Source organism: Triticum aestivum, chromosome 5D (assembly GCF_018294505.1).
Source record: "Triticum aestivum cultivar Chinese Spring chromosome 5D, IWGSC CS RefSeq v2.1, whole genome shotgun sequence".
NCBI lineage: Eukaryota > Viridiplantae > Streptophyta > Magnoliopsida > Poales > Poaceae > Triticum > Triticum aestivum.
In genome coordinates, this window is record NC_057808.1 from 459,426,924 (window position 1) to 459,441,491 (window position 14,568).

Below are 14,568 nucleotides of genomic sequence, written 5' to 3' on the forward strand. Positions count from 1 at the left end.
AAGTCATCAGTGAGGGTGAGAACATAACGATAGCCACCGCGAGCCTCAACGCTCATTAGACCGCACACATCAGTATGTATGATTTTCAATAAGTTGGTTGCTCGCTCCACTGTTCCGGAGAACGGAGTCTTGGTCATTTTGCCCATGAGGCATGGTTCGCACGTGTCAAATGATTCATAATCAAGAGACTCCAAAAGTCCATCTGCATGGAGTTTCTTCATGCGTTTGACACCAATGTGACCAAGGCAGCAGTGCCACAAGTATGTGGGACTATCATTATCAACCTTACATTTCTTGGCATTCACACTATGAATATGTGTAACATCACGTTCGAGATTCATTAAGAATAAACCATTGACCAGCGGGGCATGACCATAAAACATATCTCTCATATAAATAGAACAACCATTATTCTCGGATTTAAATGAGTAGCCATCTCACATTAAACGAGATCCAGATACAATGTTCATGCTCAAAGCTGGCACTAAATAACAATTATTGAGGTTTAAAACTAGTCCCGTAGGTAAATGTACAGGTAGCGTGCCGACGGCGATCACATCGACCTTGGAACCATTCCCGACGCGCATCGTCACCTCGTCCTTCGCCAGTCTCCGCTTATTCCGCAGCTCCTGCTTTGAGTTACAAATATGAGCAACCGCACCGGTATCAAATACCCAGGAGCTACTACGAGCGCTGGTTAGGTACACATCTATAACATGTATATCACATATACCTTTGGTATTGCCGGCCTTCTTATCCGCTAAGTACTTGGGGCAGTTCCGCTTCCAGTGACCGTTTCCCTTGCAATAAAAGCACTCAGTCTCAGGCTTGGGTCCATTCTTTGTCTTCTTCCCGGCAGCTTGTTTACCGGGCGCGGCAACTCCCTTGCCGTCTTTCTTGAAGTTCTTCTTACCCGTGCCTTTCTTGAACTTAGTGGTTTTATTCACCATCAACACTTCAAGTTCCTTTTTGATCTCCACCTCCGCTGATTTCAGCATTGAATATACCTCAGGAATGGTCTTTTCCATCCCCTGCATATTGAAGTTCATCACAAAGCTCTTGTAGCTAGGTGGGAGCGACTGAAGGATTCTGTCAACGACCGCGTCATCCGGGAGATTAACTCCTAGCTGAGACAAGCGGTTGTGCAACCCAGACATTTTGAGTATGTGTTCGCTGACGGAACTATTCTCCTCCATCTTACAACTGTAGAACTTGTCGGAGACTTCATATCTCTCGACCCGGGCATGAGCTTGGAAAACCATTTTCATCTCTTGGAACATCTCATATGCTCCGTGCTGCTCAAAACGCTTTTGGAGCCCCGGTTCTAAGTTGTAAAGCATGCCGCACTGAACCAGGGAGTAATCATCACTACGTGACTGCCAGGCGTTCAGAACGTCTTGAGTTGCTGGGAAAACAGGTGCATCACCTAGCGGTGCTTCAAGGACATACGCTTTCTTGGCAGCTATGAGGATAATCCTCAGGTTACAGACCCAGTCCGTGTAGTTGCTACCATCGTCTTTCAGCTTGGTTTTCTCTAGGAACGCGTTGAAGTTGAGGGCAACATTAGCGTGGGCCATTTGATCTACAAGACATATTGTAAAGGTTTTTTAGACTAAGTTCATGATAATTAAGTTCATCTAATCAAATTATTAACGAACTCCCACTCAGACAGACATCCCTCTAGTCATCTAAGTGATACATGATCCGAGTCAACTAGGCCGTGTCCGATCATCACGTGAGACGGACTAGTCATCATCGGTGAACATCTTCATGTTGATCGTATCTGCTATACGACTCATGTTCGACCTTTCAGTCTCTTGTGTTCCGAGGCCATGTCTGTACATGCTAGGCTCGTCAAGTCAACCTAAGTGTATTGCGTGTGTAAATCTGGCTTACACCCGTTGTATGCGAACGTTAGAACCTATCACACCCGATCATCACGTGGTGCTTCGGAACAACGAACCTTCGCAACGGTGCACAGTTAGGGGGAACACTTTTTTGAAATTTTAGCGAGGGATCATCTTATTTATGCTACCGTCGTTCTAAGCAAATAAGATGTAAAACATGATAAACATCACATGCAATCAAATAGTGACATGATATGGCCAATATCATTTTGCTCCTTTTGATCTCCATCTTCGGGGCGCCATGTTCATCATCGTCACCGGCATGACACCATGATCTCCATCATCGTGTCTTCATGAAGTTGTCTCACCAACTATTACTTCTACTACTAGGGCTAACGGTTAGCAATAAAGTAAAGTAATTACATGACGTTCCAGTTGACACGCAGGTCATAAATAAATTAAGACAACTCCTATGGCTCCTGGCGGTTGTCATACTCATCGACATGCAAGTCGTGATTCCTATTACAAGAACATGATCAATCTCATACATCACATATATCATTCATCACATCCTTCTGGCCATATCACATCACATGACACTTGCTGCAAAAACAAGTTAGACGTCCTCTAATTGTTGTTGCAAACTTTTACGTGGCTGCTATAGGTTTCTAGCAAGAACGATTCTTACCTACGCCAAAACCACAACGTGATATGCCAATTTCTATTTACCCTTCACAAGGACCCTTTTCATCGAATCCGATCCGACTAAAGTGGGAGAGACAGACACCCGCTAGCCACCTTATGCAACTAGTGCATGTCAGTCGGTGGAACATGTCCCACGTAAGCGTACGTGTAAGGTCGGTCCGGGCCGCTTCATCCCACGATGCCGCCGAATCAAGATAAGACTAGTAACGGCAAGTAAATTGACAAAATCGACGCCCACAACAACTTGTGTTCTACTCGTGCATAGAAACTACGCATAGACCTAGCTCTGATACCACTGTTGGGGATCGTAGCAGAAATTAAAATTTTCTACGCATCACCAAGATCAATCTATGGAGTTTACTAGCAACGAGAGGGGAGGAGTGCATCTACATACCCTTGTAGATCGCGAGCGGAAGCGTTCAAGAGGACGGGGTTGATGGAGTTGTACTCGTCGTGATCCAAATCACTGATGATCCAAGCGCCGAACGGACGGCACCTCCGCGTTCAACACACGTACGGAGCGGTGACGTCTCCCACGCCTTGATCCAGCAAGGAGGAGGGAGAAGTTGAGGAAGAATGCTCCAATAGCAGCACGACGGCATGGTGGTGGTGGAGTGACAGTTCTCCGGCAGGGCTTCACCAAGCACACGCGGAGGAGGAGAGGTGTTGGGGAGGGGAGGGGCTGCGCCTTGGATGTGGTGCTGCAGCCCTCCCCTCACCCCTCTATTTATAGGGAGAAGGGGGAAGGGGGCCGGCCCCTCTAGATGAGATCTGGAGGGGGGCGGCCAAGGGGGGAGGGAGCTTGCCCCCCAAGCAAGGGGGGCGCCCCCCCTTTAGGGTTCCCCCCAAACCCTAGGCGCATGGGCCCTAGGGGGGTTGGCGCCCAGCCCACTAAGGGCTGGTTCCCTTCCACCTACAGCCCATAAGGCCCTCCGGGGCAGGTGGACCCTCCCGGTGGACCCCCGGAACCCCTCCGGTGGTCCCGGTACAATACCGGTATACCCCCGAATATTTCCGGTGACCGTATGGTGACTTCCCATATATAAATCTTTACCTCCGGACCATTCCGGAACTCCTCGTGACGTCCGGGATCTCATCCGGGACTCCGAACAACATTCGGTAATCACATACAAACCTTCCTTATAACCCTAGCGTCATCGAACCTTAAGTGTGTAGACCCTACGGGTTCGGGAAGCATGCAGACATGACCGAGACACCTCTCTAGCCAATAACCAACAGCGGGATCTAGATACCCATGTTGGCTCCCACATGTTCCACGATGATCTCATCGGATGAACCACGATGTCGAGGATTCAAGCAATCCCGTATACAATTTCCTTTGTCAATCGGTACTTTACTTGCCCGAGATTCGATCGTCGGTATCCCAATACCTCGTTCAATCTCGGTACCGGCAAGTCACTTTACTCGTTCCGTAATGCATGATCCCGTGACTAACTACTTAGTCATACTGAGCTCATTATGATGATGCAATACCGAGTGGGCCCAGAGATACCTCTCCGTCATACGGAGTGACAAATCCCAGTCTCGATCCGAGCCAACCCAACAGACACTTTCGGAGATACCTGTAGTGCACCTTTATAGCCACCCAGTTACGTTGTGACGTTTGGTACACCCAAAGCATTCCTGCGGTATCCGGGAGTTGCACGATCTCATGGTCTAAGGAAATGATACTTGACATTACAAAAGCTTTAGCAAACGAACTACACGACCTAGTGCTATGCTTAGGATTGGGTCTTGTCCATCACATCATTCTCCTAATGATGTGATCCCGTTATCAATGACATCCAATGTCCATGGTCAGGAAACCGTAACCATCTATTGATCAACGAGCTAGTCAACTAGAGGCTCACTAGGGACATGTTATGGTCTATGTATTCACACATGTATTACGATTTCCGGATAACACAATTAAAGCATGAACAATAGACAATTATCATGAACAAGGAAATATAATAATAACCATTTTATTATTGCCTCTAGGACATATTTCCAACACCGCATGGTTCAGTAACTCGCCGCTCCAGGCACACTCGATGAGGAGTGGCCAGTTACTCGATGCCGGAACGACGGGGAGCACGGCGGCACGGGCGTCATCGCTGCCGTCAACGACCACGCCTCCCGCGTCTGCGGCCATGCCTCCCGTGCCTGCAACGACGCCTCTCGTGCCTGCGATCGCGCCTCCCGTGCCTGCGACCGTGCCATGCAGGCGTAGGCAGAAGCCGGGTGCGCGGAGAGCGACGAGTCGGTGGCCGGCGCCTCCACGTCCACCGCCATCACCGAGAAGAAGTAGAACAAGGGAGTCCGTCGTCGCTTGTCCCACGAAGGCCAGCACCTAGGCGACACCGGCGTACACAGCCGGTGTCTTGCCCTGTTCTTCTCTTTCGAGGACCTCCGTCAATCCCACATGGGCTTCGCGGAAGCGGAGGCGCCGCCTTCCCCTCCCGCTGAAGCATCAGCCGGGGGTTCCACTCCGATGAGTGGCGGGGAAGCGAGCCGTCCTTTGAGCTGAAGCATATACCTCCGGGGGTCCGAACAGTCTGGTCATCGGGCTGCCGGACATGAGGAAGACAAAGGGATCCGCAGGCGGCGATTTAGATTAGGTACTAATCATACCTTCAGAGCCGGACTAGCACCGTTGATGTAAATGTACTGAAATCCGTCATGTTTATACGAAATCCGTCATGTTTGTATGAAATCCGGTCGAGTTCGCATGAATCCGCACTTGTTTGCACGAATTTCGTCCGGTTGGTTTGAGTTATTGTGAAAATGTATGCGGCTGACATTGGATGGCTACCTCCCGTATCCGTGTCCGCAGAACTGATCCCCCTGTCCGCGAACGGATGCGAGAGTTTTTTTGCAGGTTGCCGTTGGAGATGCCCTAACACTGATTAACAAAGGGATGAAAGCAATGGAAAGCAATAGTGGGCTGCATTACCAGATCACAAGGACTAAGTGGGCTGCATTAGTTATATAGGACATCTGGGGTAACTATCCCAGGTGGTAGGATGGATTTTCCCTATATATATTTATTTATTTATTGCCGGTGAATCAATCAATTAGTACTGGAGTACTGTAGTACTAGTAGTGAAGAAAAAAAATTATTGTTTGTCAAACGTCTCGTGGAACAGATGTGCATTGTCGCTGGACAAGTTTGACGGGACCATGTGCACATTACGTGCTCACGAGGAACCATGGGCAGCGGGCTAGGCAGGTGGTGATCATCTGATTTTTGTGGTGACACGGCATGCAGGAGCATGGAGTGTGTTCGGTTTGCTGGAGTGGCAATTATTGGACGAGGGCCATGGAGCGTCGTTCTCACCAAATGCTAACTTTGATCTTCCAGGACATTCTCGTGTTCCACTAGATGTTTAGCTTCAAGCACATTGCCCATTTGGTCAAGCAGCAATGACTTTGGCAAAGGGAAACGGCTCTCTCTATGTTTCTTCTTTACCCGTGTCTTTGATTAGATTGTGTGCATACAAACCAATAAATTTCGCGACCATTCAAAGCTACTGTATCTCATTTGAGTCGTCCAAATGTCTTTCCCCTAAACGGAACAAGTTAAAACCTACTTGGCCACCGACCACCGCTACATACATACTCCAACCAAATTTTGACCGTTGAAAGCTTCCAACTCCCCCAATTTTGATTAGACTGTGTGCATACATACCAATAAATTTCGTGACGATTCAAAGCTATCTCATTTGAGTCGTCCAAGTGTCATTTCCCCTAAAAGGAAGAAGTTAAAAATCACTTGGCCAACCGACTACAGCTACATATATACCACATCCCAGTCGAAGACCCCACTATGGTATGCGCCAATAAGACCACCAAAGGCCTTTGTGGAGGAATGGAGGCTCACCCGGCTCGCGTCGTTCCAACAATCGACGGGGCAGTGCACCTTATTATACGATCGCGGGCAGTAACTGGGAATCCTATTACACCTAAGGACAACTTCCATTCACCAAACCCAGGCTCATCTTGTGTAGTGATAGCAACCAAATTTTGACCGTCGAAAGCCTGCAACTCCCCTAATTGGTTTCTACTCTAACCACGAGATTACAAGGAAGGTCCAACGAGATTAGTCATCGGAGTCGGAGCTACGTTGTGTTGTCGCGTGTGGATGGCGATCCGCCATGACCCATGAGAGTGTACTGCTGATCAACAGCGAATAGCAATGTTGTTTCCTTTTTATTTTCTTTGATCTTCGGATTCACCCCATGTTGTTCTTTGGTTGCTAAATCTAAATCAAGCCAGTAATTTGTTGGATCTTTCAAAAGAAAAGAAAAGGAAAGGAATGCCGTGATGATTCGAAGCTATCTCATTTGAGTCGTCCAAGTGTCTTCCCCCTAAAAGGAAGAAGTTAAAACTTACTTGGCCAACGACTGCAGCTACATACAGTATATACCAACCAAATTTTGACCGTTGAAAGCTTGCAACTCCCCTAATTGTTTTCTGCTCTAACCACGAGATTACAAGGAAGGTCCCGGGCCAAGTGGAACGTATGCCACTATACATACACCAACCAAGCGTTAGGTCGAGTGTTTGAAACTTGCAGCTCGGTTGAAGGCTTGTTCGCCGGTAGGACGAAGAAACAGTGCTCCCCCGCTGAAGCGGGAGGGACGAAAATGAAAGAATGCTACGTGTTGACACTTGACAGATGACGCAAAAAGGCAGTAGAGACAAGTTTAAGTTCCAAGCCAAAAAGGCTCTAACTCAAAAGTGACCCGTTCTAGAATCCAGTCTATAGTAGTGGAGTACTATTGTCTCTTCCGGAGACTTTTGCGATGGTAGTAGCTGGTTGATTGCTCGTCCAAAGGCCTTGTCGTATGGAACGAATGTTGCCAATGGGTGGACACGATTAAATGTGTTCGTCCCTGATTGGTTCGTGTTGCTTATCGCGCTTGTTACGCGATGACTAAATGTGTTCGTCCTGCGTGTGTGTACAAAAATGAGAGAGGCATTAGTAGAGCTTACCGACTAAGGGCACTCTGATCGATTTCAAAAAAAAAAAAATTGGCCTCTTTTGATATAAAAGGGAGCTCTTTAAGGGAATATTAAATAATCCTAATCTTTGGGAAAAAATATACATGGTTTGTTTGATTCATAAGATTGCATTCCTTTTCTTTCCCCTCTCGCAAGGTGAGCAGGGAAAGCCTTCCTCCCCTCGATCTTCAGTGGCGAGCCCGTGAATTCGCCTCCCCTCTGTTTGCCGCTCCGGTGGCCGGTGGCGGGGAGGGAATTTTTGGTGCCTTGTCTCTGGCTAGTAGATAGGTAGGGTTTTAGTTCTCACAAGGCGGCATTTGGACGGATGGTGGCGCCTCTTCTTCGAGTCAATCTTCCGGGCTCCGATCCTCCTCAAGTTTATTCGCTGGGACGGATTAGACGAAGCTCCCGCGTAGATTCCTGTCACCTGCTCGGGGCGACGAGGTTAGGGTTTCTAGTCGTGCGTACGCAACAGCGATATTTGGTGTCAAATTCTTCAGATCGATTCAAGGATTCAACGGCAACGACTGCGGCTCCGGGACGCTGGTCCTTAGGGGCACATTCACGAAGACTTCCCAGCTATCATCGACAAGGTCAAGCCGGCTCTGATATGGAAGCGGCAACAACAGCGGCAATGGTCGTTCGGTGGTCTATGGACCTCGATGTAATTTTTATTATGTTTGAGGTGTTTTGTACTTCCGATGAATCTTCATAATAGATATGATCTTTTCACAAAAAAAGATTGCATTCCTTAGGACAATTTTCTAATTATTTTAATCCTTCATATATCCTATAAAAATCCTTTGAATCAAAGAGGCCCTTAGTGTTTGATGTGTTCTTGACAATTTCCATGCAAAAAGGAATGGTTGCACTTCGTAAAAAAAAAAGACGAAGTCGGTGCTCTACAAATGTCAAAATTTGGACTCCACCTCCCCCCACCACCGTTGCTGGCCGCCGCCCCGGCCATCCATCTAAGCCCCACCGCACCAATGGAGAACTTCGGCGATCATCTGCAACCACCCCCACCTCCAAGATTGATAATGGGGCTGTTACTTCACTTTAAGATAGATATTGGGGCTAGTTATTCTCTGGCGAGGTCTGGCCAAGAGGGAAGGAAGAAGAAGAAGGAAGGAAGAAGGGAAAAAGTGATTGACTCGAGAAGGAATTTCAGGCACCTGAGAAATAGCAAATCTGATTTTTTTTTTAATTCTTTCAGCATTCGTAAAAGTATTTTGGCGCGCATGATATATGTTCCCCCACATTTTTTTACTGTTCCACCCTTACTTTTTTTTACTTGACACTAGTGCTAGAGCTACGGGGTAGGTCGTGCCTTCGTTGCTTGTTCCTCGCCGCAGCCGCAGCCGAAGGCGCGTTCAACGACCATGGACCATGGTTAAGCAAAAAATCAGGAAAAGGGGTAGTAAAGCTTGTCGCGTAGCACGTGCGCTAGCTAACCTCTGCAAGTGGAACCAAACACGCTGGCGGAACGGAAGCTCTCACACTCCCTTTATAAAAGACCTCCTCTTTCCATCAATCCCAAATCTCAGCTCAGCTCAGCTCAGGCCTGATTGCACGACTTAAACACCGCCCGAGCCATCAATCTCATTCGCTCACACCGCACCAAACCAAACCCGCCGTCTCCGGCCAGGCAGGAAAACGCAAGAGCTCGGCCGGCCATGGACGCCACGCGGGACGGTGGCATCAGGAGCGCGCCGCCGGCGTGGGGCGAGATGGAGACGGACTGCCTGGTGCACGTCTTCCGCAGGCTGGCGCTGGAGGACGCGGCCGCCGCGGCGCCGCTCGTGTGCCGCGGCTGGCGCCGCGCCGCGGCGGACCCGTCCCTGTGGCGCGCTCTCGATCTGCGCCACGACCACGTCGCGCGCTTCATGCCCTGGGGCCCCCTCGCCGCCGCCTTCGCGCGCCGCTACGGCGTCGCTCGCTTCGCCTTCGCCGGGTTCCTCACGCTCTGCCTCGCCCGCGCGGCGGGTTCCGTGTCCGACCTCGCGCTCCCGCCGCTCCTCTCCTCGCCGGCGGCCGAGCTCGACCGCGTCGCCGCCTGCTGCCCGAGGCTGCGCCGGCTCGCGCTCCCGCCGCTGCTCTCCGCCGCCGACGAGGCGCGCCTGCCGGAGCTCGTCCCGCGGTGGCCCCTCCTCCAGCGCCTCGAGCTCGAGTCCAAGCCGTCGTCCTTCCCGGCCGTCGCCGCGCAGCTCGCGCTGCACTGCCCGGACCTCTCCGGCCTCAAGACCTCCGGGGCCATCAAGCCGGAGGACGCCGCGGCCATGGCGGCCTCGCTGCCCAGGCTCCGGTCGCTGTGCCTCGACTCGTCCTACCTGCCCAAGCAGGAGCTGCTCGCCATTCTCGCCGGCTGCAGTCAGCTCCAGGAATTCAGCGCCAGGAACTGTGTCGGGTTCAACGAGAAGGACGAGGAGGTGGTCCGACGAGGCGCCAGGATCGAGCGGTTCGAGATCGGAGGGTCCAGGTTCGTCGACGTGCTTGACGACGAGATGATGGCCGACGACGAGTTCTGCGGCTCTTCCTACGTCGACGTCATGTGATCTCCTCTTTCAAGGCCTGATTGATGTAGTCTCATCTTGGTGTACCCGCCGTGTACGCGTAGCACAAAACTTGATGCGTCTTTGAAACACTTGCTGCTTTTTTTTGCCGGCACTTGCTGTTTTATTTGAAGAGAATAATGACGTATTCGATTGCGGTCATTTGTGTGTGTTGATTGTCGTGAGCGATGGGTCTTCGTTTAGGAAGGAATTTACGTGTGTACATTTGTTTTTCGTTCACGATAATACGTGTATTATTCATATCATAAATAATAAAGTACAAGTCACGCAAGGACCGACATGACAAAACTGAAAAGATAGCAGAACATCTCTGAGCTTGACACCAACGCCCGTTATCTGCCTCCGGCACCACCGCAGCAGCCACCCAAGGTAAGAATAACGGTCAACTCCTCACCCGAGCTCGACGCGGCTCCATCATTGATATGCATCTTTGCGGACCTCCAAGGTGGCTCACCAAAAATGAAGCCATTGCCGATGAACGGATCAGAACCGGAGCAACACCCCGGACATGCCATCAAATTCTAGATCTGGCACCACATCACGACTAAGGGTACGTTTGGATCTTAAGCAAGCCAAACTCTAGCCTCGCCCAGCCAGGATGGCTGTTTGGATAGTAGAAAAAGGCTAGCTTTGCCTAGCAAACTAGCCTGCATGGGCTAGAAAATCCATGCCCGGACAGGAGAGCCGATTTGGCTCGCCTCCGTCGGCAAGAATTGATCACAAGCCTATTAAGCAAGTAACTGCCGTTGTGAACGTGGTTTAGCGGAGGCTAGGCAAATAAACCAAACAAGTAGCCTTGCTCATATGATCTATGTGAGTGAATTGCAGAAAACATCGACATTGAAGGTTAGGGTTGCAGAAACCACACTTTTACGGTTTTGTGCCAAAAACCACTAATTCTGAGCCTAATTTTTTGCAAAAAACACTAGTCGGCGGTTTAGGCCGTTTTGAGCACGATTATGACATATGGGTCCCACTAGATAGAGTGATGTGGCACGACATAACAGATCACAAATAGATAGAATAGCATAGACTAAAGTGTAAAAAGTCCTAAGAGGATAAGGTCATTTAAAAAAAAGTGTCATCCACGACAGAGGGCCAGCAGCAGCAGCGACCTACGCAGGCGGCGTGCTCGAACTCGCCGGCGTGCGGGCCAAGGCCGCCAGGGCAGCCGGAAATGGCGCCTTCGGTCGCCGCACAGTCAGCCACCGCCGTCGCCGCGCTCCCTGGCTCTACCGCCGGGCTCTAGCCGTGCTCATCGGGACTGGAGGAGGAGCTCCCGCCGCCGTGTTGCCCCCGTCGTTGCTGCCGGAGTCCCGCGTCGCCTCCGCTGCTCGCTCGGGGGAGTCTCGCCGCCGCGCTCGTGCATCTCGCCCCACCTCCCGCGTCTCCTCGCTGTGACGAGCAACGGCCTGGGAGGCAGGGAGGACGTCAGCAACCTCCCGTGTCTCCTCGCCGGCGCCAGCCTGGGAATGGCGCTGCGGTGGCACGCGTCCCCGACAACGCCGGACCTCCCCTATGCCCCGCCGCCAAAGCAAGCAGCAGCTGCGCCGGTCGCGCACAGGGAGGGAATGGCCGCCGGCATCCACCACCGAACTAGTGGGAGGAGACGGAGGACCCGATTGCTTTTTCTTCGGGGGTCTTTTTGCGAAATAAAATAATATAAGGATGTAATCAACTTTTTTATTTGCCATGCCACCCTGTCCAGCGGGACCCATCTGTCATAATCATGCTCAAAACGTTCTAAATCACCGACTAGTGTTTTTTGCAAAAAAATAGGCTCAGAATTAGTGGTTTTTGGCACAAAACCGTAGAAGTGTGGTTTCTGCAATCCTAGCCTTCAATGTCGATGTTTTTTGCAATTCACTCGATCTATGCCTTAGATGAGCTAGAATCCTATTGCCTGGCTGGACATATTTAGCTAGAGAACCAAACACACTCTAAGACGCCGAAGGAGGACAACATACCTGCTATCCACGAACCACGAACCCAGCACACGTTCCGTCTTTCAGATGTCGTTGATGCAGACCATAATCTGCATCCGCTCTTGGACTACCTCCCAAGCTCCGTGTCGACGCTGGAGCAAACATCGTCGCGATGGCGGAGCCCGAGGACACAGGTCCACCACGACGATGCCGCCGCTGCCACGCCATCCTTGCTTGAACAATCTAGTTTCCAAATCCATCCCCAACCATAGGACCGATGGCCTCGTCAGGGAAGGATCCGAAGAATCTTTATTCAGCGTCGTCATCGTCGTAGCCGAAGCCAAGATGATGAACAACCTAAAAAGCTAGACTACACGGGAGTAAAAACGATTCACACGCATGGATCCGGCGACCCCCCCTACCACCGACGACCGAGGTCGCGGGTGAAGGGGAGCCGCCGGAGGACGGCGCTGAAAGATGGCCTCTCCTGATGGCGGCTAGGGTTCCAACCGCCAGGGAGAGAAAAACGATCCGCGTTCTACGTAGATCAAACCGATATGGCATGTCTGCTTTCCTTTGGGCTGTTTGTTCACGCGCACAGGCATCATGTACATTTGTTTGTCTCGGTACGTGCTATAAGCTGTTCTAAGTTTTTTTTTTCGAATTGAATGTATATAAACATATTTTAGTGTATTTGTTGGCTTATTTCAGTCCTTGTATAGTTTATATTGAAATATTTAAAACATTTTATATTTGTGAATGGATGGGGCATTTTGTTGCGCTGCATTGCAACCCATAATTTGCATGGTGTACGTCAAATGCAAGTGATTTCTGGCGCGGCTCGTTCTGATGGTGGTGATGATCGTTTGATGGTCCAAAAATCACTGAAAATTTTATTATGTTTAAGGTACTTTGTATTTTCAGTGAAGTATAAGTAGATCATGTCTTTTCACAAACAAAAAATGCAACTGATTCATCGAGCTGGATCGGTGCGTCTAAAAGTGGAATTAGGGTCCCAAACAACCTGCAAATCCAACAAACACCCGGCATCATTCTCCAACTCCAGCGTTAACATTTCACGGTTACGAGAAGAAAGGAAAGCCTTTCGTATCCACTAGTGTGTGTCGCATTCGTATTGGTGGCCATGTTAATCAACTTTGGGTGTCGGCCTAAAAGAGAAACGCATTGCGTTTTTTTCACTTCTGACCGGGCCAAAGAACATGTCTTAAATTGCTTCCAATGCCCAGAACAAAAAATAATGTCCCCTCGTGGGGTTTGCATCCGACTTGGGCGCCATTGGCATCCCTATCATATCGCTATGATTGCTGCTCCCACTTCCATTTCTGTAACACGTTAATGAAACCAATTAGATTACTAGGTCATTTGTTACGTCTTGGAGTATAGTAAATTTTGTGATAAAATGACCAACTATAACCTTGTCGACCTATCTTAACATGAGATGGCGTGTGGTGGGGTGGGGGATGGGGATTTGGGTAGATTCTTCATTTTTATCTCTTCATTCACTTAGTTAGTGCGTCTCCAACATCGACCCGCAAACCGTCCGGGCCGGACGTGTTTTGTCATCCAACGTGGGTCTGTATCGGTTTGCTCGGCGGACGTCCTTTTTTTCACAAATTGAAAACAAACTGGAGGAGGCTTGCAAGAGTCCAGACCACCGCCACGTAGGACTCCGACACCCCCGACTCACTCAATTCCTCCCTCCCAGTACCCTTCTTATCCGGCACCGCAATTGTACCTATGCGGCCGCCTCCCAGGCATTGCAGGACATCCCTCGGCCCCCACCCATGCTCCCGCTCCCCTTGTACAATGGCGTCGTCCGCCTAGGATCCGTCCACAACCAGGTACCCTCTGCCCCTTCCCACTATCGACGCCATCCATGGCAGACACCATGCCCGACAAAAGTTCGGTCAAATGCCATTGAGCTTATTTTCAAACTTCATGGCGTTTCTTAGAGTAAGAAGGATGGCGGGATACTCGGTGATGGAGGATGAGTTGTTGTGCAATGCGTGGTTGGCCGTATCTGCGGACTTCGTAGACAGGAGCAGAATGGGGGTCTTTTGGCAGCGCGTCATGGTTCGTTTCATGCGTGTAAGCACATTGAGCCCTATGACATGCACATCATCCATGAACGCCATGTCAAGTCTTTAGCGTATCGATGGTACACCGTCTAGAGCTCCTTCACAAAGTATTGTGGCGCGGCTGGTCGGCTAGAAGCAATGTGACCATTGCATGCGGCAGCGCGTCATGTAAGTTTTTCTTCTCATTGCTCTACATGTTGATTGATTCATTTACTCATTGTTGTTCTACATGTTGTGTAGCCTGTACTCGCTGCCATGATGTACTACAGGCTTGTTGAACATCTGATTAATCTAGCTAAATTTGAACTATTGTCGTACTAGACATATTTGCATGCTATTTATGGATAATAAATGCTATCTTTTATCCAAACTTTGATGAATTTCGTCGTGTTTGATGAAAATCGTCCGATTA

The 14,568-nt window shown here is 49.9% G+C and overlaps 1 protein-coding gene across 1 annotated transcript; it reads left to right on the plus strand.

The window, feature by feature from the left end:
* The first annotated feature begins 9,088 nt into the window (after positions 1–9,088).
* Positions 9,089–10,420, plus strand: LOC123125511 (F-box/LRR-repeat protein At3g48880). The gene has a single exon (XM_044545989.1). It carries the CDS (start codon positions 9,236–9,238, stop codon positions 10,112–10,114), a length of 879 nt encoding a protein of 292 aa, XP_044401924.1. The 5' UTR covers positions 9,089–9,235; the 3' UTR covers positions 10,115–10,420.
* The last annotated feature ends 4,148 nt before the right edge of the window (positions 10,421–14,568 follow it).